Here is a 27,992-nt window from a genome sequence, read left to right as displayed (position 1 = left end):
GGAGGTAGCATAGACGGATGAGAGCAAACATTTACATGAAGAAAAGAAATGTTTAATAAATACCAAGTATTAATACTCCATATACTGGCAGGAACAGGCAGTTCTTGTTCTTTAAGAGGTAAAGCCACCTTTAGGGACAGGCATGGCCTTCATGGGACTCAGAAGTTTCCAGATTAAAGCCTTTATGTCCTACTGATGCAAGTAGCAGGTTTTTATTTTGTCTGCTCAGCAAATATTTCCTCTCCTTCTCATATTCCTTTGGGAGTATGCACCCCACCCTACGTGAAACCAATGGGGTTGACCTAAAACATCCCCTGGTTACTAAAGCATTGACTTATGGCCCATCCCTGCTCCATCAGCATAGTCTACCCTCCTGGTCACTGATTGGGTCAGGGTTGTTCACATGACCCAAGTCTGTGCAATCAGCCCCAAAGTCAGAACATCTGCAGGTGCTGGTGGGTGAGGCAGCTTCCTCATCACTGCAGATGCAGAGTACTAACCATGGGGCTGACATAAAGCCAGAGCTGCTGGGGCCTCCACATATGCAGGACCTGCCTGGAAAAACAGCTCACACGAAGAAAGCAATGCTGAGGGATGAAGGGGGAGAGATGCCTCAAGATGCCACTTGAGTCTCTGGATCCAGCAGTGCCTGAAAATCTACACCCTGGCTTTTTAGTTGAGTGAAATGAACTCCCCTCTTCTGCTCCCTTCCCCCCTTTTTAAAGCCACTTTAGGTGGACTGTCTTATCATCAGCCCTATTACCTGGGATCTGCCATGAAATCAACAGAGAAGGAAAAAGTGGGTCTGATGTCTCAGGGGTGAAAAAAAAAAAAAGCTCATCTAATAAATATTTAATAAAATGCCACAGACCACTGAAGTAGAAATCCCACTGGATTTTAAAAGCTTGTGTAGTCCTTTAGCATTTTCATTGGACTTTTTATAGAAATGGCTTAAGCTAAGTTCTCTAAACAATACAAAAACTATCAAGTGCAAATATTTTAAAGAGTAACAGCACTTAACAGTACTCAACATAGAAACTGTATCTTTAGACTTTTTCAAAAGTGCCCTTGGCTAAAGTTAACTTTGGACTCGGTTTTTTAACTTTGTCTGAGAGGGCATTATTGCCAAATATTGCTGGTTTTTCTGATAAAAAGCTAATAAGGCAAAAGAGATTGCTCTGTTTTGGATTACTTTTCCCCACTTTGCTTCAAATAAGTGAAAAATAAACAGCCCCTCTCCTTTCTGAAGGAAAGAAAAAAAAGAAAAGAAATCCACAGTTGCCCCCAAAGTGGGTGCTTGGACACAAGATCTGAGCCTCCAGGGTCAAGCAGCCAGGCTGCAGGGGCTCACAATTGGGCCAAGGTCAAGTCTGCACATGGAGGAGGAGTGAAAGGCAGGAGGAACTGCTGAGCCACTGCAGTTCTCAATTAATTCTCATGTGAGGGAAGGCCAGCCAACAGAACCCCAGGACTCATGCAAGCGCAATGAGCTCCCCAAACCCCCCCCCACCCCCCCATCCTATGCATAAATGAAGAAGTTAGAGGATGCTTCCGAGGAGTGCTTAACCACCTCCCGCCCCCTTCTGAGTCATAATCCCAAGGGCTGAGTATGATCCACAGCCTTCGAGAGGTGCTTGGAAAAAGCTCTGGCTCCGCTGGGCTGGTTATTCCTGGTAGAGCCCCTCTAAGTCTGCGGACTTCATAGCCAGCTGACAGTTGCCACTGGAGTTTTGTTGTGTCAAAAGTCTGTTTGGTAACAAGAAGAAATGGTTAGCTCTAGGGCCTCTTTAAAGAGCTTTAATGTTGAGAGTGCACAAAGCTGAATATATGACATTCTTTGTTGGTTTATTTTTAGCTGCTTCTTGCAACCACATCAGATTTAAGGCCACACCTATTTTACAGATGAGGAAACTGAGGGCACAAGAGGCTAAAATAACTGAGTTAGGAATAGGGATTATGGCCCCTTTCCCCATTCTAATTTTGATAATGTATTTTCTCTGTCTGCTATGTCCTCACCACAATCCCGTGATTGTTGGAGTGACCCTATTTTACCAGTGAAAGAAAACTGAGAGCTGAGAAGTTAAGCAACTTTTTCAAGATCACACAGCTAAAAAATGGTAGAGCTGGGATTCAGACCCTTATCTTCTGATTCCAATTAACTGTTTCATGATATCTTCAAAAAAAGGGAGGTAGGGGAGAAAAAGGAAGAAATATTGGTCTTTTTTAGTGTCTGTGATGGTGTGTTTCTGAAGAATCTAAGAAGGTACATAGCATTATTGATATTAACTGGATCTGTGGGTTATCTTTTAATTTCAATTATCTTTGCCAACAATGACACCCCACTGTGTAAAACTATGGCATACACCAGAGTTAGGCTGACCAATGAACATTCCCAAGGTCCTTCTTTCAGGTTTATATGGGAGCTGAGAAAACAGGGCACTGCACCTTCCAGCTCCCTGCCAAGTTAGAGTGGCCAAGTGACACAATTCTAGCCAAGAAGTCAGCCAGCGGAGGGTGGAGAGAGGTCCTAGAAAAAATTTCACTTACTTGATAAAAAGGGTCAGATTCGAGTGGTAAGGGAGAACTCATTTTTTTCTCCCTTCATCTGCCTTGAATGTAGCTGAGTGTAGCCAGAGCCACAGCAGCTTTCTTGTGGCCATGAGGTCACAGGGCTGAGGATGGCAACACCAAAAGACACACGGTGCCCGGTATATAGACGACACCATGCAATTAGTCAATTTTCAGAAGTCAGAATATCTTACAGTTTTATTTACTTTTCTCTTTTTCATTTTAGTTGCATTATCTTTTAAGGACAAAACCCCATTTGCATCATGGAATAAAGTGTTTAGTTCCTCTTTTCTCCCCCTATGCTTTGGATTGTTCAACAAGGTTTCTGGAGTTTAAGAATTCACGAGTGCAAGGGTTTTCAGGTGACGACTATTTTCATAATAATATAACATACTTTGCCATCCACACATTTGTGACCTGGGTCTTCAAAACCCAGCTGACGTCTATTGAGGCAGACATTAAAGATACCTGTGAAATGTAAAGCAATGCCACTCACTCATTTTATTTTGTATTGGATTTTATAGTTACATTTCATAAAGATGTTATTTCTATCAACAGGGAATACTGTCCCTTTTAAATATTTTTCAAAGTTGTTAATTTTTACTACAGTAATTATTGATACATTTAAACCACATGAACAAAAACTTGGGAAGACTCAGTAATTTTAAGAAGATAAAATGGGGGGGGGGGGAGAGAAGGAAAAAAAGAAGATAAAATGGGTCCAGAGAACAAAAAGCTTCAGAACCACAGCCTTAGTTAAAACAATGGGTCCAGCTGCTTTGGTTGGGAGGAGGAGAGGAGTATAAGGAGATCGAGGACAAATCTTAGACATCTTTTTAGTATCTTCATTGACAAATAGGTGGTATTCAGATTTTGTTAGTCTCTGTGGGATAGCAGAGCAGGACTCAGAGGCAGGGAGAGATTTTGGCTTAGGAGCATCAGTTTTAATAAGCAAAATTAATAAGCAAAATTTAGGCCAATATTTCTCCTTTTAGCTCCTTTAAGACATATTGTTCAAAACAATTTATAAGAAGCTGAATGTAACTCCACATATATCAACTAGGCAATCCTATGACAACTAGCCCTGACCTATTTTAAATTATAAGCACTTCACATTTTACTTTCTAACACGAGTAACAGGATAACATTTTGGTAAGAAGTTCAAGGGCTACTCTCTAGAAAAACAAAATTCAGGATATTGGTTCTTTTAGAGCAAGGATTGGCAAATTCCTTGGGCCAAATCCAGCCTGCTGTCTGTTGTTGTAAATAATTGGAACACATCCATGCTCACTTGTTTTCTTATTATCTATGTTGCTTTTTGGCTACAGCAGCAGGGTTGAGGATTTGCAATATAGATCACATGGCCCACAAAGTCTAAAATATTTATCATCTGGCCCCTTACAGAAATTATCTGCTGATTCCTATTTTGGAGTCATTTGGTACCTTGGTTAAGACGCTTTGGAGTTCACTGACCTCCGTGTACGTCCTTTCTTTGCCACATTTTGCTTTGGGACTTGGTTTCATTTCCCTTGTCACAGAATGGAGCTAGGACCTGCCTCATAGGGTGGTTGTGAGGATTACATGAGCTAAAGGCCTGGAAAATGCATTAACAGAGTGCCTGGCACAGAACAAGTACTTGATGGGTTTTAGCCACTATCATCAATTAAGCAAGAGCCTAAAGGAAGCATAATGGAGTCACATTCCACTTGAGACTTAGATTCTAAATTCGACAAAGAGAAAAAGATAAAAATCAAGCATTTAAAAAAATCATCTCTAAAAATCCCTTAGGAGGGCGGCTCATTATAGACAAACACATGGTCTTAAAGTAATTCTGACACAGCTGGTTTTCCCTCCAGCATTTAAACAGATCACTGTTCCTTCAGCTGAGGCTCCAGCCAAAGTGTAGCTGGCATTTAGGAACCATATTGTAGAACAAAATCCATACTGCCAAACAGTATGGATTCACTCTCAGTATGGTGAGACACACCCTGAAGAGCAAAGATGATGGAAACAGACCTTGGTAAATAGCAGGTTCATGGGCCCCTGTATCATCTGGAGATGCGTGTATGTGGAGTAGAATGGTAGCTCATTATTCTTGTTGCCTCCCCACAAAAAACATTGTATTTTGAATCTGTGTAAATGTAACATCATTGCCATGACAACAAAATGAGTAATTGGGTGTGGTGGATGATGACAGCAATTTTGTTTGAAGCTCCATTGTAAATTCTCATTTGATACCTGATGTGTGTGGGAAACGATAAGGAACACCTGCCTCTCACAATTTTACTTCTAGACATCCAACTAGCATTAGGGTAATATTTGTGAAAATCCTCCAAATGGTAAAAATTAAATTACTGAATTAACATGTATTTACCTGGGAGGAAACCAGTAGTTGACAAGGCTGGAGACCACGATGTAGGACACTATGATTGTCCCTGACATGATGAGTGATACAAAGCTCAAACCACAGAGGACACACAGCAGTGAGAGGCCGCCCACTGAGATGACCAGTCCTAGAGGAGAGCATAGTTACAGGAAGCATTCAGCTAAAACAAGTTGAAAGCTGCCAGACCCCAGGCCACTGTGTTTGTGACACTTAATTCAGATTTCTTAAGTGAGATCTCCCATCAATATCCAAATTTCCAGCATCACTTAAAAAGGAGGTAATCTAACCACCCGAGTGGGCCTCACTGCAAGGCAAACATCCTTTTCCTTGCCTTGGGAGGGGTCAAATAGCTCAGAACTCCATCCTTTTGGCTACAGTGATGTAATTTCAGGGATAAACCCTAAAAGGAAGTAAACCAGAGAATATAAATGGATGTGCTGCTTTTTTTTTACAAAGATTTACAAAATCATGGGTCCGTGTTTTTCAAAGTGTGGCTGACAACCACTGTTATCAGAATCAGATGCCTCTGGAAGGCTTGTGAAAAAACTCTGATTTCTGGACCCCACTCCAGAACTACTCATTAACAATCTCTGAATGAGGCCTAAAAGTCTGCATTTTCAAAAAACAAGTAAGACTTATGCACACTCAAGTTCCAGACTTCTGTTCTAAATGCTGTGTATGTTAGAAAATCTTTCCTTCTCCAAAGGAAACAGAAATTGTTCCATGTCTTTAAATCCTGTCCTCTGTAAAGCTTTGCATGACACCACCAAAAGTGGCTCCCTTCTTCTAAATTTACTTTTGCTATATTACTCATTCATTCCTCCACCCATTCTTATATCCATCCATCTACATCAATATTTACTCAACAGCTACTATGCCTAGCTGTATTCTGCTCATCTGCCTAGGATGCCTACCAACTCCTTCAGTGATAAATTGCCTTATCCATAGGGAATTGCCTATCCCCTGGGGAGGGAAGCAACTCTGGGTGCTCTTAGCTCTGGAAAGCCATAGGATAAACCAGAGGTGACTGCCTGACCCAATGGCAACCAGCTCTATGGCCAGCATCCTGTAGTTTGTGATCCGATATGAAAAGGTAAACCGGGATGCCTGGATGGCTCAGTGCTTGAGTGTCTGCCTCTGGCTCAGGTCATGATCCCAGAGTCCTGGGATCGAGTCCCACATCTGGCTTCCAACAGGGAGCCTGCTTCTCTCTCTGCCTGTGTCTCTGCCTCTCTCTGTCTCTCATGAATTAATAAAATCTTTTAAAAAAAAAAAAAAGGTAAACTAAGCCAATCAGATCTGCCTTCTCAGTAATTTTATCTTAGCAACAAAGGGAGAAGGTGATAGTTGGCAGTGTGACTTCAGGAGGAAAGGTGGAGAAGGAGAAACACTAGTACTTAGCCAAGCACCTGGCATGCAACAGGTGTTCAATAACGAGCTGTGGAATAATTGGATTCTGTTACCATTCATGCAGAAGCCACTCTGTGCCCATATTTTATGGGGCTCTAAGTTTCAATCCTTACAACAACCTTTTGAGACTGTATTATTATTTTCCCAGTTTACATATGAGGAGCTTACAGCTCAGAGAGGGTAAATAACTTGTCCAAAACCACATTGGTGGAGATTTTAATGTGGACTCCACAAGGTCCATCTTTTAACTATTCTGACAATCTGCCTTGGTCACTGTGATCTTTTCAAGAACAAGTGCATTTGATAAGAGTGACAGGTACTCAATAAATACTGTGCTCCCAACTGAATCATTTTCCAAGGGAGTGAATAGATGAGCAGGATACCTTCCAGTAAAATGACCCCCACAAAAGCAGCCAGGGAGGTAAGCACCACGATGAGGAGGAAGAACCCAACAGGAACGGCTGACATGGCAACAAACACCAGCACACTGAGGGCCAGAAAAGGATGCCTGTCCAGGTATTGACCCACCAGAGACTTCATAAAGGCAACCACCTGTAGGCAAAAGAGAACCAGCCAGGATTGAATGTCATATCCGAAATGCCAGGTTGATGGATCCACTTGAGCTGCAGTATAACCAGAGGCTGTCAAGTTGGATGGCTTGTAAGAAACATAACAAGTCAACATTAACAATCCTCCCAAGACATGAGTCACCCTGACAATAATGTAAGGCAGCTGTAGACAGGTGGCAAATTTGAAGGTCCCACCCAACCTCAAGTTTTTGACAGGATAGACCTGGCCATGGCTCTACAACTTAACACACACCTCCTCAAGAGACCCTCAGCATGTGTGTGCATGGATGTAATGTACAATTTATCTCCTACTTCACAACTGAGGTTTCATACTTGAGGCCACTGAGGCACAGAGATGTTAAGTCTGAGCTACTTGGCATCATCTGGGAGCTTGTTAGAACTACAGTAGCTCAAGCCCTGCCCCAGACCTGCTAAATCAGATGCTGGTTTTTAATGAGATTCCCAGGTGACTTGGACATGCATTAAAGTCTGAGAGGCAATGGGACTTCCCTAGAGTCACAGTTTCCAAGTGGCAAAATCTAGGCATTTGAAGCTGAATCTTTTCATTCTAAATGTCAAATGCTTGCAATTGCTGCCACCTTGTCAGGAAAAAATGCTTTTATGTCACCATGGATACCACAGTCAGGCCATAGCTCCAGGACTACTGTCAGCTTATGCTATGTTAATCAACAAGCTATCTTCACTCATCAGGCAGAAGAGTTTCTGGATCTGGCTCAATGGGGGAGGGCTGCTTTAATGCAGAGCTGGCCCTAGAAATTCCAGAAGGATGGGCTTCCTCCTCTCATTAAGCCCCATTCTCTCTTGCCTCACTACTGACGTGTTAGTTCCCTCTAAGGTTTCCATCAATGCAGAACTTTTCCTCATCAAAACCTTCCCAGGTCTCATTCCTTAAGGCCTTATAGGCCAGCAGCTGAAATGAAGAGGAAAATCAAGCTACAGTGATCATAGGAACAGCTAGACAAAATAGGTGCCTCATGACTCCAATGGTGGGAATCTGGACAAGCGGGAAGACAGGGTTTTGTAGTTCAAGATGATGGTGATCAAAGTGCAGGGTTCATATTGCTTAACCAGAAAGGGCTGTCTATTTCAAGAAAACCTGCCATTGGTCCTAGGGCTTCAGGGTTGCCTCCTTAGGAGAATCTCTAGGCATGACCAAGGTCACTTCCAGTCAGGGCACAAAACATGCCACAATGCCCACTGGCTATACTGCCTCTAGCTACTCCTATTGGAGAAGAGCTACCAGACTTGGCTATTCAACTTCTCTAGCCAGAGATGACTATACTAGGAATGCCAAGCTCTGATAATCAGGACCCAGTAAGACTCTCCTGTTAAGGTAGTTAAAGATGAGAGACGAGGGGTCACAGGAGTGGGGCTGGTCCCTGGAGCTATCTTGATTGCTTTCCAGCTCTAGTCCACGTGTATTCTTAGTAAAACCACCCAGGCAGCATCTGAACTATTCTCTAGGATCCTTTGAATCAAGAGACCTAGTAACTGCAGAGGGGAGCAGATGAGGCTTAAACGCTAGAAGGCCAGACCTATGAGTTTACATGCAGACCATCCAGCACAGTAGCCCCTATGGCCACTGCATACCTGAAATATGTTTAGTATGACTGGTGAACTACATTCTTAATTTAATTTGAATTTAAAAACTTATATATGTTGCAATCACTGGAATATTTTTAATTACATTTCAAATAAGGTATATTACTAATAAATTTTTCAAACATACAGTTTATCAAATCTGAATAGAGATCAAGTGCTTTCAGTGGAAACTTAGTATCAGAATTGAGACATGCACTAAGTGTATTAAAACATGTAAACTGGGCAGCCCCGGTGGTGCAGCGGTTTAGTGCCGCCTGCAGCCCAGGGTGTGATCCTGGAGACCCTGGATCGAGTCCCACGTCGGGCTCTCTGCATGGAGCCTGCTTCTCCCTCTGCCTGTGTCTCTGCCTCTCTCTCTCTCTCTCTGCATCTCTATGAATAAATAAATAAAATCTTAAAAAAAAAAAAAACATGTAAACTAACTAATCACTAATTTTTTATATTATTACAAGTTGAAATTGTATTATTTTAGATATACTGGGTTATATAAAATATATTACTAAAATTAATTTCACATCTCTTTAATGCTTTTTAATATGACTACTAGCAAACTTTAAATTCTATACAAGGGTTGCATAGTATTTCCCTTGTAAAGCACTCGTTTAAACTTTATCTAGAAAAAAAACAGGAAGCAAACTGCTGGCACTTGAACAGGACTATGATATAATCAAAGGGCCAATTTAAGAAATATGAACCCAGCAGTTATGTGCAAAAAGCAATTATGAGGATTTGCAGGAAGTCAGGCAGGAGACACTGATGGTGAAATGATGGTAATACAAAAGTGGAATGACAAAGGAAAAATCAATAGGACTTGGGGACAGTAAGGCATGGGGATCCAAAAGGAGAAAACCAAGACGTACTTCTTCCAGACCCTAGGGAATCTATTTTTCTCTTAACCTGTTCTGAGTCTGGGCCCTACAATCAAAAAATAGAAAGTCATTCAGATATACAGAGAGACCATTTAAGATGCAGTTAAGTCCAGCAATTATCTTCCCACAGGAAGGATGGCCCTGCTCAGGCCAGTCTGTCACAGAAGGGGAGGATATGATTCAGTCACACCTAATAACAGAGGACATTCATTAAACACTCAGGGGCCAAGCACTGTTTTAAATGATTTCAGTGTATTTCCTCATTTATTTCTCCCTTCAATGCTCAGAGGCAGATAACGAGGAACATTATTTAAATCCAGGGAATTAGAGCATAGCAATTAATTTCTCATTCTCATGGCAACAGGTAGGGATACAATGGGAGGATGGAAAGTGGGACAGCTTATTACTCAGTAACATGAACTGCAATTTTCCATCCCTATCCTGGAAATAGGCACAGGTCATCCGAACTGGGTTTTACAGGCAGAGTGCTGTGCTGAAGAACTCAGGAACACCAGCCTGGGACAGGCTAGCACCATTAGGAGCCAGGCTCTGTGCTATAGCCTTCTTGAGCCACTTCTGAGATTATTCTCATAACAAACCAATGAGCCTGGCATTGCTTATTTTAGAGAAGGGGTGATAGAGATTCAATGTCCTAAGCAACTCCACCCAAGGTCAGAAAAAGGCAATTTATTTTAAAATGCACAAGAGTATGGTAGGTTCCAAAGTAATGCAGCCAGTATTTAAGGACAGAAAGGCTCCATCTGAAACTATTCAGGAGACAAGGCAATTCCCTGGTATCGGAATGCAAAAGACTCTTGCTACCAGAGGAGAGAAGTATGGAGGCATCAGGATTATTTAAAATCACTGGCAATGATGGCAAGTGCAAAGTATCCATACACTTTGAAATGTCTACCTCAGAATGTAGACATGAACATTAAATAAGACATGCCAAAGGCCTAACACATGCTTGGCATATAGAAAGCAATCAGGGTTAATCAATTCACCATCAATCTCTATTATTTGCAGGTTCTATATTTGCAAATTCACCTACTCACCAAAATTTATTTGTGACCACAAAATTCACATTTGTGGTGCTTTCGAGAATATGTATAGAGCATGGAAAAATTTAAGTCACCTGACACATGTTCCCAGCTGAGGTCAAACTAGGCAATGCTCTTATTTCAGCTCTTTAAAACAACTGTCCTTCCAAGGTATATTTAGTACCACTTTTCCTCACATTTCATGTTTTTTTTTTATTATTATTGGTAATTTCACCATTTAAAATGCAAGAAGTGGGACGCCTGGGTGGCTCCCTAGTTGGGTGCCTGCCTTCAGCTCAGGTCGTGATCCCAGGATCTGGGATTGAGTCCCACATCGGGCTCATCGGGCTTAAGGACAGAGGAGCCTGCTTTTCCCTCTGCCTATGTCTCTGCCTCCCTCTCTCAGTCTGTGTCTCTCATGAATAAATAAATCTTTAAAAAAAATTTAAAAATTAAATGCAAGAAATACTCTCTAGTGTTCTTAAGTGTAAGAAGGGTAGGGATCCACCTTAAGAGAAAATGTGTTAGATAAGCTTCATTCAGGCAAGAGCTATAGTGCTATTGGCCATGAGTTTAACATTAATGAACCAACAACATATACTAAATAAGTTGTCTTTAAGCATAAATACACATACAACAGTTTATATATTTATCAGTTGATGAAAATGTTGTGACTAGAAATTTGCCAGAATCTAATCTTATAGGTCCCCTAGGAGAAATTGCTCAGTAGTTGCTATTTTGTTGTTTGAGGTGACCTCATAGAACATAACTAACACATATAATAAGAACCAAATGCACATGTAGGATGAGTAGGAGGGCCTTTCTTACTAAGCTAACTTTTAATAACAAGAGTCTCAGCCTGTTGACTAGAAAGCTGCTTGGCCAATTTAAAAATAGCTTGCTAAATTCACAAAGAGGGCCAGAGGCATTTTGGGATGAGTCCAGGAAAGATCTCTATAGAGTATATTGCTCTAGACTGCAAAGTGGTGTCTCTTCAAATATACCCAAGGGGAACCGTGCTAATACAAAAAAACAGATCACAAACCAGTTCATTTTGTTACATACACATATGTATTTTATGAGTATATTGTATAGGAAAAAACGTCTAGAGGGAAAACAGCAAAATGTTAATATTATCTCTGAGAGGTGTTATTTTCCCTGACAAAATGCTGAATGACTTATAGAAGAAAGAAAGAAAAAAATTCAAGAAAGCAGAATATACTATCTCAAGCCCCATTGCCACCAAATGGCTACTAAACACTTGAAAAGTGGCTAATTCAAATGGAAATGTGCTATTAAGTGTTAATAAAATACACACTAGGATTTTGAAGACTTACTACAAAAAAGAATGCAGAACATCTTCATACTATCTTCATTAATTTTTTATGATTACGTATTGAAATGATATTTAGATAAATAAAATACATTATTAAAATTAACGTCACCTGCTTTTTACATTTTAAATGTGGCTACTAGAAAAATTTTAAATTATCTATGTGGCTCATATCATACTTCTATTGGACACTAGGTTTCTCGCAGAAAACTGGACTCAAATCTTAAAGTAGGGGACTCCTGGGTGGCTCAGCAGTTGAGCAGACTAAATTAGACATGGCTCATTAAGACTTTCTTCCCTTCCTCCTCCATTCTTATTGCCTGGAATGTGAATATAATGGCTAATGCTTTAGCAGCCATCTTGGACAATGAGTTTGAAGATCACAATTTACACATGGCAAAGTGGTGAATTACAGAGATTCCTGATCTACCTCCAAATTTCTTCTACTTCAGAGAGAATAACTTTCATGGTGTTTAAGCTGCTGTTATTTGGGGATTTTCCATTACACAGTCTGATTGTAAACTGACCTTTGAGTTATTCTGGATGGACTCTACCAGCAAAGACAGCTTCTTCTGCAGCTCCTGCAAGTCCTTTGAGGTACTCGGAGGATCCTCTTTTGCCATCCTGAAACCAATGCCCAGTCTCTTTAGAGATCAATTCTTCTATCAGTAAGCTGTCCCGGGCAGGGCACAGTTGAATCTCTCATGTCACCCAGTCTCTTGCTGTCACTGGTGAAACAAAAAGAATCTTGAACCATTAGTAATATTCACCTAGCTAGTTCAACAAAAGCTTCTACTATCCTCACACATTGATGGTAGGTGTGCAGGTGAAGGGTAGCTTGGCAATATCAGAATTTCTAAGCACACATACCTTCAACAATGTATTTTTCAGTAATCTGAAGGAAATAATCAAATAGGTGTATCAAAACATACAAAAAGGATGTACAGTGCAATTCTATGTGTAATATATAATAAACAGCAAAACATTGGAAAGAAGCTGTGTATCAGTAGGAAATTGGTTAAATAATGATAAGTTCATAAAATGTATTACATAGTTGTTGATAATGTGGACATCTAGTTAGTGACATGAAAACACATTCATGATAAGTGAAAAAAATTTTTAAGATATCCTATATTGTTACATAAATATATGTATTTTATGTCTATATTCCATAGTAAAATAAAAGACCTAGAAGGATATAGATCATATAATACCTAAATGTTAATGGTATGATCTCTGGGGGCTTATTTTTTCAGTCTGACAAACTGCTACAAAGAATATAGAAGCAAGAAAGCTGAATACACTATTTCAAGCCCCTCATTGCCTCCCCCCACCCCCCACCAAAAACCTTTAACAGTGATGGTGGCCAACTTCTTTATTGACTACCCACACTAAACAGGTTGGCTTCCAACCTTATAGCACCATAAATCATTCTCTGTTGACTTGTAAGTGTCCTCTTAACAGGAGAGGTGTCTCAAGGGCAGACCTAGCCACAATTATACACTGTGACTCAACAGCCTTTAATTTCCAGGACTGTCCTAAGTCATGTGACTACAAAACCAATTTGTTTAAGATCTCTTTTTCAACCTTGTTGGATTTTAAATATCAACAAATATATCATTCTCATTTTTTATTTCCCAGAACTGTAGGGCTAGACACAATTTCACCCTTATAAATGACCTCCTTACTACTGATAGTAAAAAGAAAAAAAAGGGATGCCTGGGTGGCTCAGAGGTTGAGAACCTGCCTTCAGCCAAGCAAGTGATCCTGGGGTTCCAGGATCGAGTCCCATACCAGGCTCCCTGCATGGAGCCTGCTTCTACCCCCTCTGCCTGTGTCTCTGCCTCTTTCTGTCTCTCATGAATAAATAAAATCTTAAAAAAAAAAAAAAGAAGAGCCTCAAGGATTCTGTTATAGTGATCAAAATTAACTAAGTGATGCTGACACCTGTTTACCATATTGACTTATACCACACGGTAATTATGTGAGTTAAGGGGAGAAAGTTACTTTACCAATACCTAGAGGGTCTAAAATGCAACTTAAAGTACGTTTTCGTCACTCCAGCTAGAGAGCCTTTCCTACAGCTCCGTTTGTGAAACAGGAAACCTTTGGATCTTTGAAGATCCAACTGGCACACATCTCGTATTTGGGATGTTCCCAGGACTCAGCTCTCCTACTCTCATCTCTGCAGCAGACAGAAACAAGCCCAGCTCCCATTACCGGTCTCCAGAGGTCTAGGGAACCCAAGGGCCACCCAGACCGGTTTGGGGAGTCCGATGGTAACGAGCATGGGTAGAATGTCATGGGCCACAGCCATCAAATACATCCACCTGGCTTCCAATCCCCAGCCACTCTACAGAGGGAACTCCCAGGCACTGAGAAGTCTCTGGAGCGGAGGGCAACCTGGGATCCCCAGCGCGGCTCACAAGTTCCTTGCCTTCTCCCGGGCCCTCCAGGCTGACCCAAAAGACCACTGGCCAATCCGACCCGCGGCTCTTGCATTCCAGCCCCTCCCAGAGTTAACGGCCAACCCCAGCGTTTCAGCTGGAAGGGAGAGGGGGTGCATCTCCGGTTGGGGGAAAGGAAAGCTGGGCGCCTCGGGCCGCCCCAGGCCGCCCCCTCCCCATCTGCTTACAGTCGGTCAACCCTCGAAGACGCTAGGTGGAGCAGGCGCCCAGCTTCTAGGGATCCTTGCGCAGAGGGGAAGAGAAAGAGAGGCAGGTGCAGACGGGGAGGGTCCGCACGCGAGAGAGCACAGAGGCTAAGAAAGGGGCGTTCACGGGGGAGTGGAGTACCCGGTCATTAACGTGGGGGAGAAGAATCCACCTTTGTTCCCTGGAGAGCCCCTCTCCGCGGTGTCGGTAGAGAAGAGAGACCTGCGGGAAGGAGGGCACCCATATTCATGAATCTCGGGGAGAGGGTTTGGAGACTCCCCCGCCAGGTTTCCCAAGAAGGGACAAGGTCTCGGGGGGTGGGGTGGGATGCGCTGGCAACCCTTTTACCAAATCTAGTGGTGGGTGTGAAGAAGTGCGTGTGTTCCCAGCCCGTCTTGGGGGCTCCGAAGGGTGAGACATTCCTTTTCACTAAACTGCGGACAGCGCAGGAGACCCTCTCAACCCATGCCCCCGAGCCGCTTCGTATGCCCCTCCCCGCGAGGTGACCTAGCCAGCCCGGGCACGTTGCACCCTAGCATCCGAGATGCGAGTCTCACCGGTCCTGGCGGCCGCGCTGTCCAGCCAGGGTCTGCAGGCGGAGGCACAGAAGCGCGGTGGGGGGAGGAGGAAGAGGAGCAGGGAGAGACGTTAGAGGGAGGAACTCTAGTGCGCACAGGCGGGAGCTGGCGCCTGTTTCCTGCCCCACCCAGGCTGCCGCCGTCCTCCGCCCTCGCCCCGCCCCCTCACGTCCCTGGCCCCGCCCCTCCACGCCCTGACCACGCCCCCACCGCCCTGACCCCGCCCCCTCCAACGCTCTCGCCCTCCGGCCGCTCTCGCCCCGCCCCTTCCCCCGCCCCTCAGGGCTCGGCTCTCCCCGCCCACCTCCCGAGGGAGACCGCGAAGCTGCCGCGAGGCCTCCGGCCGCGAGCTCCACACCGCGCGCTCTCCGCCTCAGCATTTTACAACAACCCTGACAGGCCCTCAATAATATACAGCTGAGGAAAATGAGGCCTGCCCTACACTCTCGGCTTGGAGTGAGCGTGCACAGGCCACCGCCGAGACAGGTGCACTTGGCCTCTGAGCACGGCTTGCACAGCGTCTTAGGGCGTCCCCTGCCTAAATACCTACACCTGAACCACCTCTCCTGGAAGCAATCCTGGAGGCCAGGACATCCAGCGATGAGGTACGGCCTGACTGGCAAGTTTTAGCTACTACGACTCACGCAGGTGCCACGAACCAGCGAGAGCCATAAAGATGGGTTAGGTTATCATTTCCACGTTTTATAATTGAAAAAGTCTAAACCCAAGGCCCTTAGTTCCACGTCAGAGCCAGGCACATGTTCCCTGGCCCCAAATCCTGGCCCATAGAGTAGGGTTTCTCCAAGGGCAGCGCTATTGACATTTTGGGCAGGAAAATTTTGTACTGAGGGGGCATCCTTGTGCTGACTTTTTATCAGTGTCCCTGGCCTCGACCCACTAGATGCCAGTAGTAATCCCCTTCCTCCCACTTGTGACAACCAAAAAAATGTCCCCAAACATTGCCAAATATCCTGTGACAGGGCACAGTTTCTGTTAAGAACCACTGCCATAGAGGTACTGGTAAAGACCAGGGTCTGAGGGAGGGGGTTCCGACAGTCCTGGGCTCTCATCTCAGGGCTGGCTCTTACCGTGTGACCTTGGGTGAGTGACCTCTCTGGGCCTGGGCTTCATCTGTAAAATGACAGGCCTGAGCTTTGGCCTGCTACTGCAGAGTTCTCAGGCCTTATCCATCCAGGGACCTAGATGGACCTTCCTTTCCTCTGTGACCTGCAGCAATAGCAGCCTGGGAAACAGTCACAGGGTTTTAGTGAGGTCAGGTGCAAGAAGAGCTGTAAAGAAGTTAGTACCTATCTGGAGTATAGGAGGAACTCAAAAAATTCGATGGTACAGTCTTCTACCAAATAGTATCTCTAGAAATAAACAGGCTGGTGGGTAAAGAAATAAACGTGGGGGCAGTAATGATAAAAAGAAGCTACAGGATCCCATCTAACTTCACAACAGCCAAGAAAAGGGCAGCTAATGGTGGAAATAGGACATGGACAGGTAAGTATCCCTAAATTCTTAAGTTTCAGGCAATCCTACATGGCTTCATGCACTTTGTTCTGCTGCAGTATGGTGGATGCCCCACCTAAGAAAATGTTGACTTTTTTTTTTTTTCCTTTAGAACAAAACATTACAACTGTCATTCCCTGGTGGGCATTGCTTTGAAAAGCTGAATTGAGGCCTTCCTTGGGATTTTTGTTCAAGGGTGCCATCTAGGGGTGCCTTTGTGAATCCTCTAATTCCCCTGACCACAGACCTCTGTCATTGTAGGGACAGCCAGATTTTGCTTTTTCCTTGTGTGTTGGCTGCCTTCTCCATATTATGTATTTCCGGATGGCTGGGATCTTAGCTGTCTCCATATCATTAGGACTTGGCTCATGACGACTATTGATGGGTCAGTAAAATAAAGCTATGTGCAGCCTCTTCTATGCTTTTCAAAGCTAACTTACTCTGGCTGAGCCCGTTTCTGAGACCATTTCAGGTCTTAGAAAAGTCCTGCAAGGGACACCTGGATGGCTCAGCAGCTGAGCATCTGCCTTTGGCTCTGGTCTTGATCCTGGTCCAGGAGTCAAGTCCCACATTGGGCTCCCTACGAGAAGCCTGCTTCTCCCTCTGCCTGTCTCTGCCTCTGTGTGTGTGTCTCTCATGAATAAATAAATAAAAATCTTAAAAAAGAAAAAGGAAAAAAGAAAGAAAGAAAGAAAGAAAGAAAGAAAGAGAAAGAAAGAAAGAAAGAGAAAGAAAGAAAGAAAGAAAGAAAGAAAGAAAGAAAGAAAGAAAGAAAGAAAGAAAGAAAGAAAAGGCCTGCCAGGGGGCTCTGAATAAGAAATGTGTGAAAATTTCCCAGCCACACATTGAAACCCTAAGCTGTTAATATCACAGAAATGGGAACAACCCAGACTCTAGCTGACCTCTTCTCCCCAAATTGCCAGATTTAGCAAATAAAAATCCAGGACACTCAATTTAAAGTGAAGATAACTTTTTAATATAACTATGTCCCAAATAGCGAATACTTAAGTTTAAAATAATTGTTTGTTGTTTACCTGAAATTCTAATTTTACTGGGCATCCTGTGTTTTATCTGGCAACCCTGTGTACTTGGAGTTGAAGGATTGAAGGACTTGAAGCCTGCATCCGTCTTAGGAATTATCAAACAGAAAGTTAAGTCAGGTGATTCTGGTGCAGATAAGGTGGCCAGGGGTGGGAGTGGGGGGACATGTATTTTCATTCTCCTTAGTAGATATCTTGTTTACTTTCAGTCTTTCTTTAGACCATATGTAGATTTTTGGTTAAAGCTAGGGAACATATTCCATAGCCAGCCAGGTTGAAATCCCAACTTTGGCACTGACCGAGCCCAGTGACTGTGTCTGTTTCTTCAGCATAAAATTTGGGATAATAATTGTATTCATTTTCTGGGTTGTTGAGTAGATTTGGAAAGATGATGCTCATTAAGTGCTTAGCACAGTGCCAGCAGATAGTATAGCTCAATATGAAAGCCATAATCATTGTTTTGATGTTTTTGAACATAGGTAGACTCATAGTACACTAGCTTTCAATGGAAGCATGTCTCCTATTCACCCACAGGGTCATGAGGCTCATTAGCATCCTACCAGTTCCTTTCTACTAATTCACTTTGTTGAATTACAGCTGCTGGGTTTTATGGGACATTAGGCTTCATGCCCCATTATAGGACGTCTGGTAATAACCTCATTTCTGTCTAAACCAAAGTTTCAAACCCTGTCACTCATTCATTTATTCCAGATACTATTTGAAACTGTATTTATTGTGGCATCTAAATGTGGTTATCTGTCTGATTGGATAGAGGTCCCCAAATGTGGGGTGACTATCCGGTGGAAGCCAGTGGTGCAGGCCTTGAAAGGATTCACTTGAGGCAGAAAAAAGGAGACAGAACTTGAGAGGTGGGCAGGACATCAAAGTAAAGGCTGTCTGCAATGAAGCAGTGGGTGGGGGCTGTTTTTAAAGAGGGAAGGTGAGAAGGTATGGGGATGCACCGAATTCTACCTTTTTCAGCATCTGTGCCTGGTTGTAAGTAGCCCATTGGTCACTTAGGGCCTGTGGATATTTTGAGGTAGGTTACCTGATGGGACTATGTGAACTCAGCCCGGGGGTCACTGTGGGCCCTGTCTACAGTCCATTGGTCAAGCGTATTTGCCCAAAAGCAACCTCTACATATATGCCTGATGATAGAGAGTACAAATATAAGAGATGAGGAACCACAAAGTTATTTGAAAGTATGGAGAGCCCAAAGTTAAGGAAAAAGTAAGAAAAAGGAGAAATGGAAATACTTTGTGCTGTGCAGTGCTTATGGTAAGGATCTCAGAAGTGTTTGTGTTCTGAACAGGTCCTTTGTGGAAAGAGTACTGGACCCTGGGGATCATAAAGACAGGCTTCAACTTGTATCACTGCTTCTTATGAGTCACATCAACTTGGGAAAGTCATATATGTTTCTCAGTTTTCATTTTCTCATCCATAAAATGGGAACAACATGGGAGGTTTGGGGAAAATTGAATAAAAAAACAGATATGCAAGCATGGCACCCCAAAAGAGCTCAATAAGTCTAACTTGGTTTTGACAGAACCTTTAAAAGTAACCAAGTGGGGCAACCCGGGTGGCTCAGAGGTTTGACACCGCCTTCAGCCCAAGGTGTGGTCCTGGAGACCGGGGATCGAGTCCCACGCCAGGCTCTCTGCATGGAATGGAGCCTGCTTCTCCCTCTTCCTGTGCCTGTGCCTCTCTCTCTGTCTCTCATGAATAAATAAATAAAATCTTAAAAAAAAAAAAAAGAAAAGTAGCTGTTGTATTGCCATTAATGAAGAGAGAAATGTGGAGGGGTAGGTGGGGGGATGAGGCAACTGGGTGATGGGCAATAAGGAGAGCATGTGATATAGTGAGCACTGGGTGTTATATGCAACTCATGAATCACTGAACTCTATCTCTGAATTGAATAATACACTATATGTTAATTGATTTTAAATTTAAGGGCATCTGGGTGACTCAGTCAGTTAAGTGTCTACCTTCAGCTCAAATCATAATCTGAGTCTGGGGATGGAGCCCCGTGTCAGGCTCCCTGCTTGGTGGGAGTCTGCTTCTCCCTTTCCCTCTGCCTCTACCCCTCTTGCTCTTTCTCTCTCTCACTATCACTCTCTCTCTCTCTTTCAAATAAATAAAATCTTTTAAAATTTTTAATTTAAATTAAAAACATTTTTTAATAAAAATATAAAAAATAAAAAGGACACTTAAAGAGATTTAGCAACTTGCTCAAGCCACAAGCTAATTAATGGGAAGGGTGGGATCAGAACCCAGCTGTGTCCAGCTCAAGAATTTAACCACCATGCTATTTGCATTTAGACTTTACCAAAGGACCATCTTTTATTGCCATTCACCTCTACATTCCCAGATCACTGCTAAGCACCCTCTCATCTTCTCTTCTGTCATCAGCAATTTCTGCTGCGCAGCCAGGCCTCCAGCAAAGGAAGACACTAGCTGAGTCAAGCCCCGTCTTGTATCTTGTATCTGGGCACAGCTGAGGCCCCTCCTTCCTTAGCAACAGACGCTGAAGCCTGGTTACAGGCGCCAGGGCTTGGGGCATGCAAGTACCTCCAATGTTAAAAAGAGCCCAAAGAGGAGGAGAAAGAAGAGTTAGGCTGCTGGGGTATTGTTTAGTGGGGTGTTTCTTCCCTCTTCTCTGTATTAATATGTAACTCTGCTTCAGTTTTTCTTCTACAGTGAACTTCATGTGTTCCGGAAAAGTTCCAAGAAAGGAGCTGCTCAGCGGAAGGGAAAGTGGCCAGAGCAAGAGGTGCTGGAACCAGAGGAGAAAAGCCCAACAGAACCCCAAAACATACTTGAGCTTCCCTTCTTTCTTCTTCTATCAGAGAACTCCTTGGGGGGCTGAAGTCTATGACCTCAGAGAGGCAGCCCTGTGAACAGAGCTTTCAGAACGTTGAGAAAGTTCCATTTTCTGTATCGTCCCCATCATTATGCTATAAAGAAGTGTGAACTTCAGAGCCACTGGTAGGAGAGGATCATCCCCGAAGAAACTGAGAGCTTTTTATTCATTTTGTAATAGATCCAATTAGAATGGACAACATGAGTGACATGGGTTGCTCATCTCAGAAGGTAGGTGTGAATTTTAAGATGTACTATTTTTTTTTTTTACCTATATTTTCAACATGTAGGGAATTGGGGAGTAGGCAAAAAGGGGATGTTTCAATCTTAGCCTAATTGCTGTAGACTTGACTGAGCAAGTGTGTTCACCACATTTTTATGTTTTTGCTTTGAAATATGCTTTTGGCTGAATTAGGCTTTTGAACATCTTAAGGTTTTGCTATGAAAATTTTAGAAATAGACACCTGTTGTTCCTTTCCCTTCCTTCCCATTAGATCATTAGATGATCTTTTCCATCCAAAAATTCCCAACACTGGGTGTACATCAGAATATCCTAGACAGCATCTTGAAAACATAGTTAGCCTCACTCCCAAAGGGTCTGATCCAGAAGGGTTGGAGTGGGGTCCCCAAATCTATATTTTTAACTTAGAACAGAGTGATTCTGTTACAGCAGGTCCTCAGGTGAGGATTTAGCAATGGCCTCCAAGAAGGATGTGCAAACATCAAGTGTAGTCGAAAATCAGCCCTCTGTAAAAGTAATAATTCTATCCACTCTAGGTGTCAAAATCTTGGTTTTAAAAGCCAACATCCACTAGGTTGCCATATACTAAAGTGCCTAGAGGAGCATTTTAAATGGAAACTTTATGAAATTAAATTGGATTTGTTAGTAATGGCTGAATCCACCCTCTGAAGTGAAAACTCCCTGCAGTTTATCAGAGAAAACACTTACATGTTAATAGTATTAATGAACCACTTTGCATACTGAATAGTTCTTACAAAAATCACTCTTTCCCCTTGAAGATGCCACAGAGAATTCTTAGCCAGATATGGTCAAGAAAAGTCTCTTTGTTCTGTTCTGGAATTGATTTCTGGATCTGCTGATCCTATGCCTATCCCATGTGTTCCTGACCCATGCCCGGAAATGTTCTCAGGGTATTTATGGTTCTGTGTATATAAGTCAGTCTGTGTCCATGAACTAGCTAAAATTTCATTTGTTCTTCAAAGGTTATGCTTCTATCACGTTCTATAAAATTCTTAATGTTGGCTTTCTTGCAAAATGTTGTTTTGCTTTTCTTTATTTTCCCAAGAATGGCTTATCTCTTTGTATGATATTCAGCTGCCTCTGTATCTGCCCTTTGGATGACTATCTCTTCTTGTGGAGGAGCATGAATTTAATTCAATCTGGCTCAAACTCAAAAAGGAATCTATGAGCTCAAATAACCAAAAAGTCCAGATTAAATCTATGAGCTCAAATAACCAAGAAGTCCAGATTAAATCCAAACTCAAAAAGGAATCTATGAGCTCAAATAACCAAGAAGTCCAGATTAAATCCAGATTAAGCCAATGTCACTGGGAGTCTGTCTTTCACCCTCTGGGAGTTTTGCTTCCTTCCATTGTTGACTTTATTTTTAAGGAAAGCTTTATTCCCACATAAAGCAAAGATGACTGTTGAGAGTGCCTCTTTCTCTATAGGTCTGGTGAAAGTCAGAAAGACTGATCAGCCCAGTGTAGGTCACATGCCTGTCCCTAGAGATCACTGTGTCTAGGAGGATGGAGTCCCCTGATTGGCCAGACCTGTGTCATATGCACTTCCCTGGAGCTAGGGCTGGGATCAGGCTAATGTACAGCACGAAATGGGAGAAGAGGCAATGATGTCCATCCACTAGGGCTGCGTTCTACTTCTTTTGGTCACAAGAGTAACTTCTCAGTAGGTGTCAGGGCTGATACCAGGTTTATTCCAACCATGAGCAGAAGCATAAAGGCCAAGGCACCTCCTGAATATGGATGTTACCGACTCATTACCATTTTTGTTGTTACTTACTCAAGATGTCTGAAATTTGTGATGTGTGTTTATTGCTCTTTTAATGAAGATTTTTATTTGAAACAGATTTAAAAGCTAGGCTAAGGGAAAGATTTCCACTGACCACAAAACCTCCTTGCTTGCAAAGACAAAAACCAGGCAGCCATAATTTATCAATCAGTGTATGTTGTACATTTAAGGTCCTGAAGGAAATCATAAACAACTTCATGGTGCTGAAAGTACTGTTGCCAGAATCTACCCCAGATGGTGTGGTACCTCCTTTGCATAACCAGGTTCCTTTCAGGCTAATGCCAGAGTTCTCTCATTTTGTTCAAATGATTGGTATAGATCTGAGATTAATTTTTTAAAATTTATTTTGAGAGAGAGAATATGCACACACGTACATGCACATGAGTAGGAGAAGGGTAGAGGGAGAGAATCTTCCTGCAGACTCCTCACTGAGCATGGAGCCTGACACAAGGCTCAGTCTCACCACCCTTAAAATCATGACCTGAGCCAAAACCAAGACACAGATGCTCAACTGACTGAGCCTGCCAGGTGCCCTCTGATATTAAATTCAGTAGCAAAAATCATGTTGGAGATAAATGATCAATTCTTAGATCCCTGAAATTGAGGTCAAGGGCAAAGAGACAGACACAATTATTTAAATCAACTAAGTGAATTCTTTAAGCTAAAAACAACTAGTTCTATGGATCTCAAACTCATCTTGTTTAAACTCAAGATGCAACCTTGAGTTGCAAGCCCAAGCAACCCTATTTTAATGAAGTTTTGTTGGTGAATCTGATGTGCCCCAATTTTTGAAAATAGCTACATTAGACCATTAGATAAGTGGGCCTGTTGTATGTTTTCAAAGATCTCTGGCTTGCTGTGCATCTTTGTTTATGGGTTTACATGTTTTTGTTTACTTTTAAAATCAACACCTTCCTGGGGTACCTGAGTGGCTCAGTGGTTGGGCATCTGCCTTTGGCTCAGGTAGTGATCCCAGCCTCCTGGGATTGAGTCCCACATCAGGCTCCCTATGGGGTGCCTGCTTCTTCCTCTGCTTGTGTCTCTGCCTCTGTCTCTGTGTCTCTTGTGAATAAATAAATAAAATCTTAAAACAACACCACCACCTTCCTAAAGTAATTTGCCATGTTAGTGATACTTGCTGTTTCCCATGTGTTCGGATGCAGAGTCATGTGTATTTAAAAGCTCCTCTATGTGGCTGGGATGTGTTACCTATATTCTCTGAGTTTTATTTCTTCACGTCAGACATAGGTATAAAAAACTCTCATAAGGTTGAACAGTGCCTAAAGCAAAATAACTTGGAATAATGATATTGTTATTATTTTCTGAGGTTGAATCATCAGTGAGCAGTTGGTTAGGGAAAGAGGGTGGCTAACATCTGCTTCATATACCCCCTATTTGCTACCCCCTGCCAGTTAACCTTCATGGCATAAGTTGCTGACCCAAGTAAGTCAAATCAATCCAGTAATGTCTCATTTTACAGAATTCAGTCAAAAGTCATTGCCTGAGGTGAAAATTCATAGTCAAAATTGCCCTTGAAAATCCCATACACCATCTTTAAAGTGCTGTGGAGTAACATCTCTCAATAAATCCAGCCTCAGAGGTTTCCTCTATGATGGGACCAAAGGCACTTTCTCTATCACAGCCCCAGATAAACAGTTGTTGTGCATATAGAGGCTGCGTCCTAGGACAGAAACACACAGAGAATCCTTCAATACTGCAGTCACTTTCAGGTCTGCTCAGGAGAGGGGCCTGGGAACTGAGAGTGACCATGGGAGCCACAAGTTCACCCCTACCTGAGGGTTATCCCTAAGTGCACACTCACTGAATGGAATGGTAGACTCAGACACCTACACTGTTTAAGTGATATATATATTTTGTACAAGAAGCATAGACAGTTGCTCATGTGTGTGTTAAACACACAAAAAGTACAGTGCCCCTGCATAAGCAGACTTCAATTTGGAATTGTGTATTTGTGAAAGGCAAGAGTCTAATTTTTTTTTATTTTTTTAAGAGTCCAATTTTTAAAGTTAACCCCTTGAATCATGACCCAGGATCAGGAACTTGGGGTCTTCCCAGGGGAAAAATATCTATTAATTTGCTCGTAGAGGGGTAGCCAAGGACACTGGAGGAAAGACAAACTACTAATTTAAAAATGAAACCTAAAAAAAAATAAAAATAAAAATAAAAATAAAAATGAAACCTACACCATGGATGAGGGTGAGAAGGGTGTTTAGTGGGCAGAACTCTGTCCCTAAACCCTTTCTTGGGGATCTCTACTCCTTGCCAACCTAAAGATTTGGAAATCTTTCCTAATTCCTAAAGAGTGGCTTTGTTCCCATTTCTCACAGATCACCAAAAGTGACTCGATACATCACATGAGCCACTCCCAGAGGCAGCCAGAGCTGCCCCCTTTCCCTGCTTCTGTTAATGAGCAACCATCGGAACTCTATCAGGTATGTTCACCTGGCTACTGCTCTTCTGCTGGTACTAGTGGAGGGACAAACAGACAGACTTGACGAGAGGACTCAATGGCTTTGGTTACTTCTGCCACCAGAAAAGACTCTAGCCATGTGGGGAAAAGAGCTATCCAGTAGCATAAAGGTGAGTTAGGATCCGGCCTTCTCTCTACCCTGCCATATTATTCAACCATTCTAAACTTCTGCATCTTCAGTTATTTCTACCATATAGCCATGTCCACAAAGAATAAAGACAATGGAAGTAAATTACCTGACTCACAAATAAACTGTTTATTGAAAGCCAGCCGTGGTCCCTGACATCAGAAATCATGCTCACAGTAGACAGAGAAGTAACCATCCAGGAAACATTTGCCTGAGTTAGAAGGTAGAAGTAGTGTAAGGCATGTGAGACTTCCTGAGTCTCCATGTAGTAGAGCTTCAGCTACTCCAGAGGTGTCCTTCACCATGTCCTGCTCTGCATTTCTCCCCCTGTAGACCATCATGTCGCACAGCTTTTATCCCCCCTTGATGCAACGCACGTCGTGGACACTGGCTGCACCCTTCAAAGAGCAGCACCACTACCGAGGACCCAGTGATTCCATTGCCAACAACTACTCTTTAATGGCCCAGGACCTGAAGCTGAAGGACCTGCTGAAAGTTTACCAGCCAGTCACCATCAACATCCCAAGGGAAAAGATCTTTCAGGGGCTGCCATTAGGTATTTGTAGCAACATGCTATACCGGCTCAAAATGGGACATTGAGTGGGATGTTTAGTCCTGGGTTCTAGTTCTGGCTCCTTTGCTTGCTGCAGCTAACCTTGGATAACCTCATAGAGTCTCAGTCTCTGCATCCATGAAATGAGAATGATTGTGATAACTAACATTACATTTATCATATGCCACATCCCCTACATTTGACATACACCAAACACTTGTGTTATTGATTGCTGTGTAACAAATTATCCCCAAAACTTAATGGTTTAAAACAACCTGTATTGGGGCACCTGGGTGGCTCAGTGGTTGAGCATCTGCCTTTGGCTCAGATCATGATCCTCGGGTCCTGGGATCAAGTCCCACATCAGGTTTTCCACAGGAACCCTGCTTCTCCCTCTACCTATGTCTCTGCCTCTGTCTCTGTGTCTCTTGTGAATAAATAAATAAGACCTTTTAAAAAATTAAAATTAAAAAAAAATAAAACAACCAGCATTTATTATCTCACAGTTTCTATGAGGTGAGAATCTGGGCATGGCTTAATCTAATGATTCTGGCTCAGAGTCTTTCACAAGCATGCAGTCAAGGTGTCAGCCAGAACTATAGTCATCTAAAGGTACCCACGGACAGATCCTCTTACACACTCAAGTCCTCGGGTCCTTGCTGGCTGTTGGCCATAGACATCAGTTTCCTGCCACGTGAGTTTTTCTATGGGGCAGCTCACAACATGGCTTCTGGCTTCCCTCAGAAGGAACAAGGGAGAGAAAGAAAGAGAAAAGAGCCAAAAATATGGTCTTTTGGGAATTTAATTCTGACATCCTAACACTTTTGCTCTATGCTGTTGGCTAGAAGTGAGTCACTAGTCTAGCCCACATACACAAGTGTTATGATACCAGAAGGCGGGGAATCGTTAGGGACCATCTTGGAAGCTGCTTACCATAGTACTTTATATGTATTAATTTATTTAATCCTAATGGGTAAAGATAAATCTTCTTCAGTAATTCTTACTACTTGTGTGTTAGAGCCTCTTCATCTGCCCTCTGTCTCAAACTTATTTTCATATTTTCCATTTTTCTCTCTGTGCTGTATGTCCGGGTGAGTTCCTCATATGTATCTTTTTCTTTTTCTTTTTTTTTTTTAGGATGTTTTTTATTTATTCATGAGAGACACACACACACACAGAGGCAGAGACCCAGGCAGAGGGAGAAGCAGGCTCCATGCAGGGAGCACGATGTGGGACTCGATCCCAGTATTCCAGGATCACGCCCTGAGCCAAAGACAGATGCTCAACCACTGAGCCACCCAGGCATCCCTCATATGTATCTTCTGATTCACTAATTTGCTCTTCAACTCTGTTGAGCCTTAAGATTATCATGTTTAATGATTTTTTTAGAAATTTTCATGACACTGAGGGGGGCACTTGACGGGATGAGCACTGGTGTTATTCTGTATGTTGGCAAATTGAACACCAATAAAAAATAAATTTATTATTTAAAAAAAACCAAAAATTTTCATGACAATATCTTTACATTTTCAGATTTTCTAATTGGTTCTACTCATGAGTGTCATCCCTGCCAATTTCTTGTTTAATTCTTATGGACATAGGTCTTTCAGTATTCCTGGGAGGATCTTAAACATTTATTTTGGAGCAATGTTTATATTGCTGTATTATTTTCACTTTGTGAATCTATCCCTTGATTATTGAGTTTACTAGCTATCTTTGTTAGTGTTGTTTTTTCCCATATGTTCTGGGATTTTAGTTTGCAGGTTTGTGTTGAGAGTTTTTTCCCTTCTTGTTACATGTGTCTCCCACCCCATTGTTTTTATGGAGGTATGATTCACATACAATAAGATGCATAGATCTTAAGGTTTCAGTTCAGTGAGTGTTGACAATTGTTTATACCATATAGCCACTACCCAAACAGGATGTGGGGCATTTCCATCATTAGAGAAAGTTCTCTTGTGCTCATTCCAATAAGTTCTCTCCTCTACCCAATACCATCCCTCTCCCCCCCTTTTTTTTTAAAGATTTTATTTATTCACTTGAGAGATAGCTCATGAGTGCAGGAGAGGACAAGCCAGGGGGAGAGGCAGAGGGAGAAGCAGGCTTCCCACTGAGTGGAAGCCCAATGCAGGGCTCAATCCCGGGACTCTGGGGGTCATGACCTGAGCCAAAGGCAGACATTTAACCAACTGAGCCACCCAGGTGCCCCATAATCTGACTTTTTTATTCTTATGCCTTCACCTATCCTCTTAAAACCTCAAATTAGAACCAGACCTTATATTGATGGTTTAAGATCCCCATCCTAAGGTGATATTTGGGGATCTTGTAGA

The 27,992-nt window shown here is 42.7% G+C and overlaps 2 protein-coding genes across 11 annotated transcripts in view; one reads left to right on the top strand and one right to left on the bottom strand.

The window, feature by feature from the left end:
* Nucleotides 1–30: 30 nt before the first annotated feature.
* On the bottom strand, nucleotides 31–15,184 carry LDAF1 (lipid droplet assembly factor 1). Of its 4 annotated transcripts, none has more exons than XM_077906908.1 (6): nucleotides 15,010–15,184; nucleotides 14,594–14,674; nucleotides 12,326–12,526; nucleotides 6,748–6,916; nucleotides 4,943–5,081; nucleotides 31–1,746 (listed from the first exon to the last, which is right to left on the bottom strand). In XM_077906908.1, exons 3-6 carry the CDS (start codon nucleotides 12,419–12,421, stop codon nucleotides 1,665–1,667), a joined length of 486 nt encoding a protein of 161 aa, XP_077763034.1. In that variant the 5' UTR covers nucleotides 12,422–12,526; nucleotides 14,594–14,674; nucleotides 15,010–15,184; the 3' UTR covers nucleotides 31–1,664. The 4 variants fall into 4 exon arrangements, with proteins under 4 accessions (XP_077763034.1, XP_077763035.1, XP_077763032.1 ...); XM_077906909.1 differs by having other exon boundaries at nucleotides 14,625–14,674; XM_077906906.1 differs by lacking the exon at nucleotides 14,594–14,674 and having other exon boundaries at nucleotides 15,010–15,183.
* A 4,337-nt stretch (nucleotides 15,185–19,521) lies between these two features.
* Nucleotides 19,522–27,992, top strand: part of DNAH3 (dynein axonemal heavy chain 3) — a 166,069-nt gene continuing 157,598 nt past the window's right edge. For 2 of the 7 annotated variants that reach the window (XM_077906866.1, XM_077906867.1), the window contains exons 1-3: nucleotides 19,522–20,672; nucleotides 24,840–24,944; nucleotides 25,443–25,665. In XM_077906866.1, the coding sequence (XP_077762992.1) occupies nucleotides 20,634–20,672; nucleotides 24,840–24,944; nucleotides 25,443–25,665 (367 nt within the window). In that variant the 5' untranslated portion in view covers nucleotides 19,522–20,633. The remainder of the gene's footprint in view (nucleotides 20,673–24,839; nucleotides 24,945–25,442; nucleotides 25,666–27,992) is intronic. The other 5 variants (XM_077906869.1, XM_077906870.1, XM_077906868.1 and 2 more) reach the window with 4 other exon arrangements.

The sequence above is a fragment of the Canis aureus genome, chromosome 8 (genome assembly GCF_053574225.1).
Source record: "Canis aureus isolate CA01 chromosome 8, VMU_Caureus_v.1.0, whole genome shotgun sequence".
NCBI classification, from domain to species: domain Eukaryota; kingdom Metazoa; phylum Chordata; class Mammalia; order Carnivora; family Canidae; genus Canis; species Canis aureus.
Note: the sequence above shows the minus strand (reverse complement) of the source record. Positions and strands in the feature narration are given on the sequence as shown.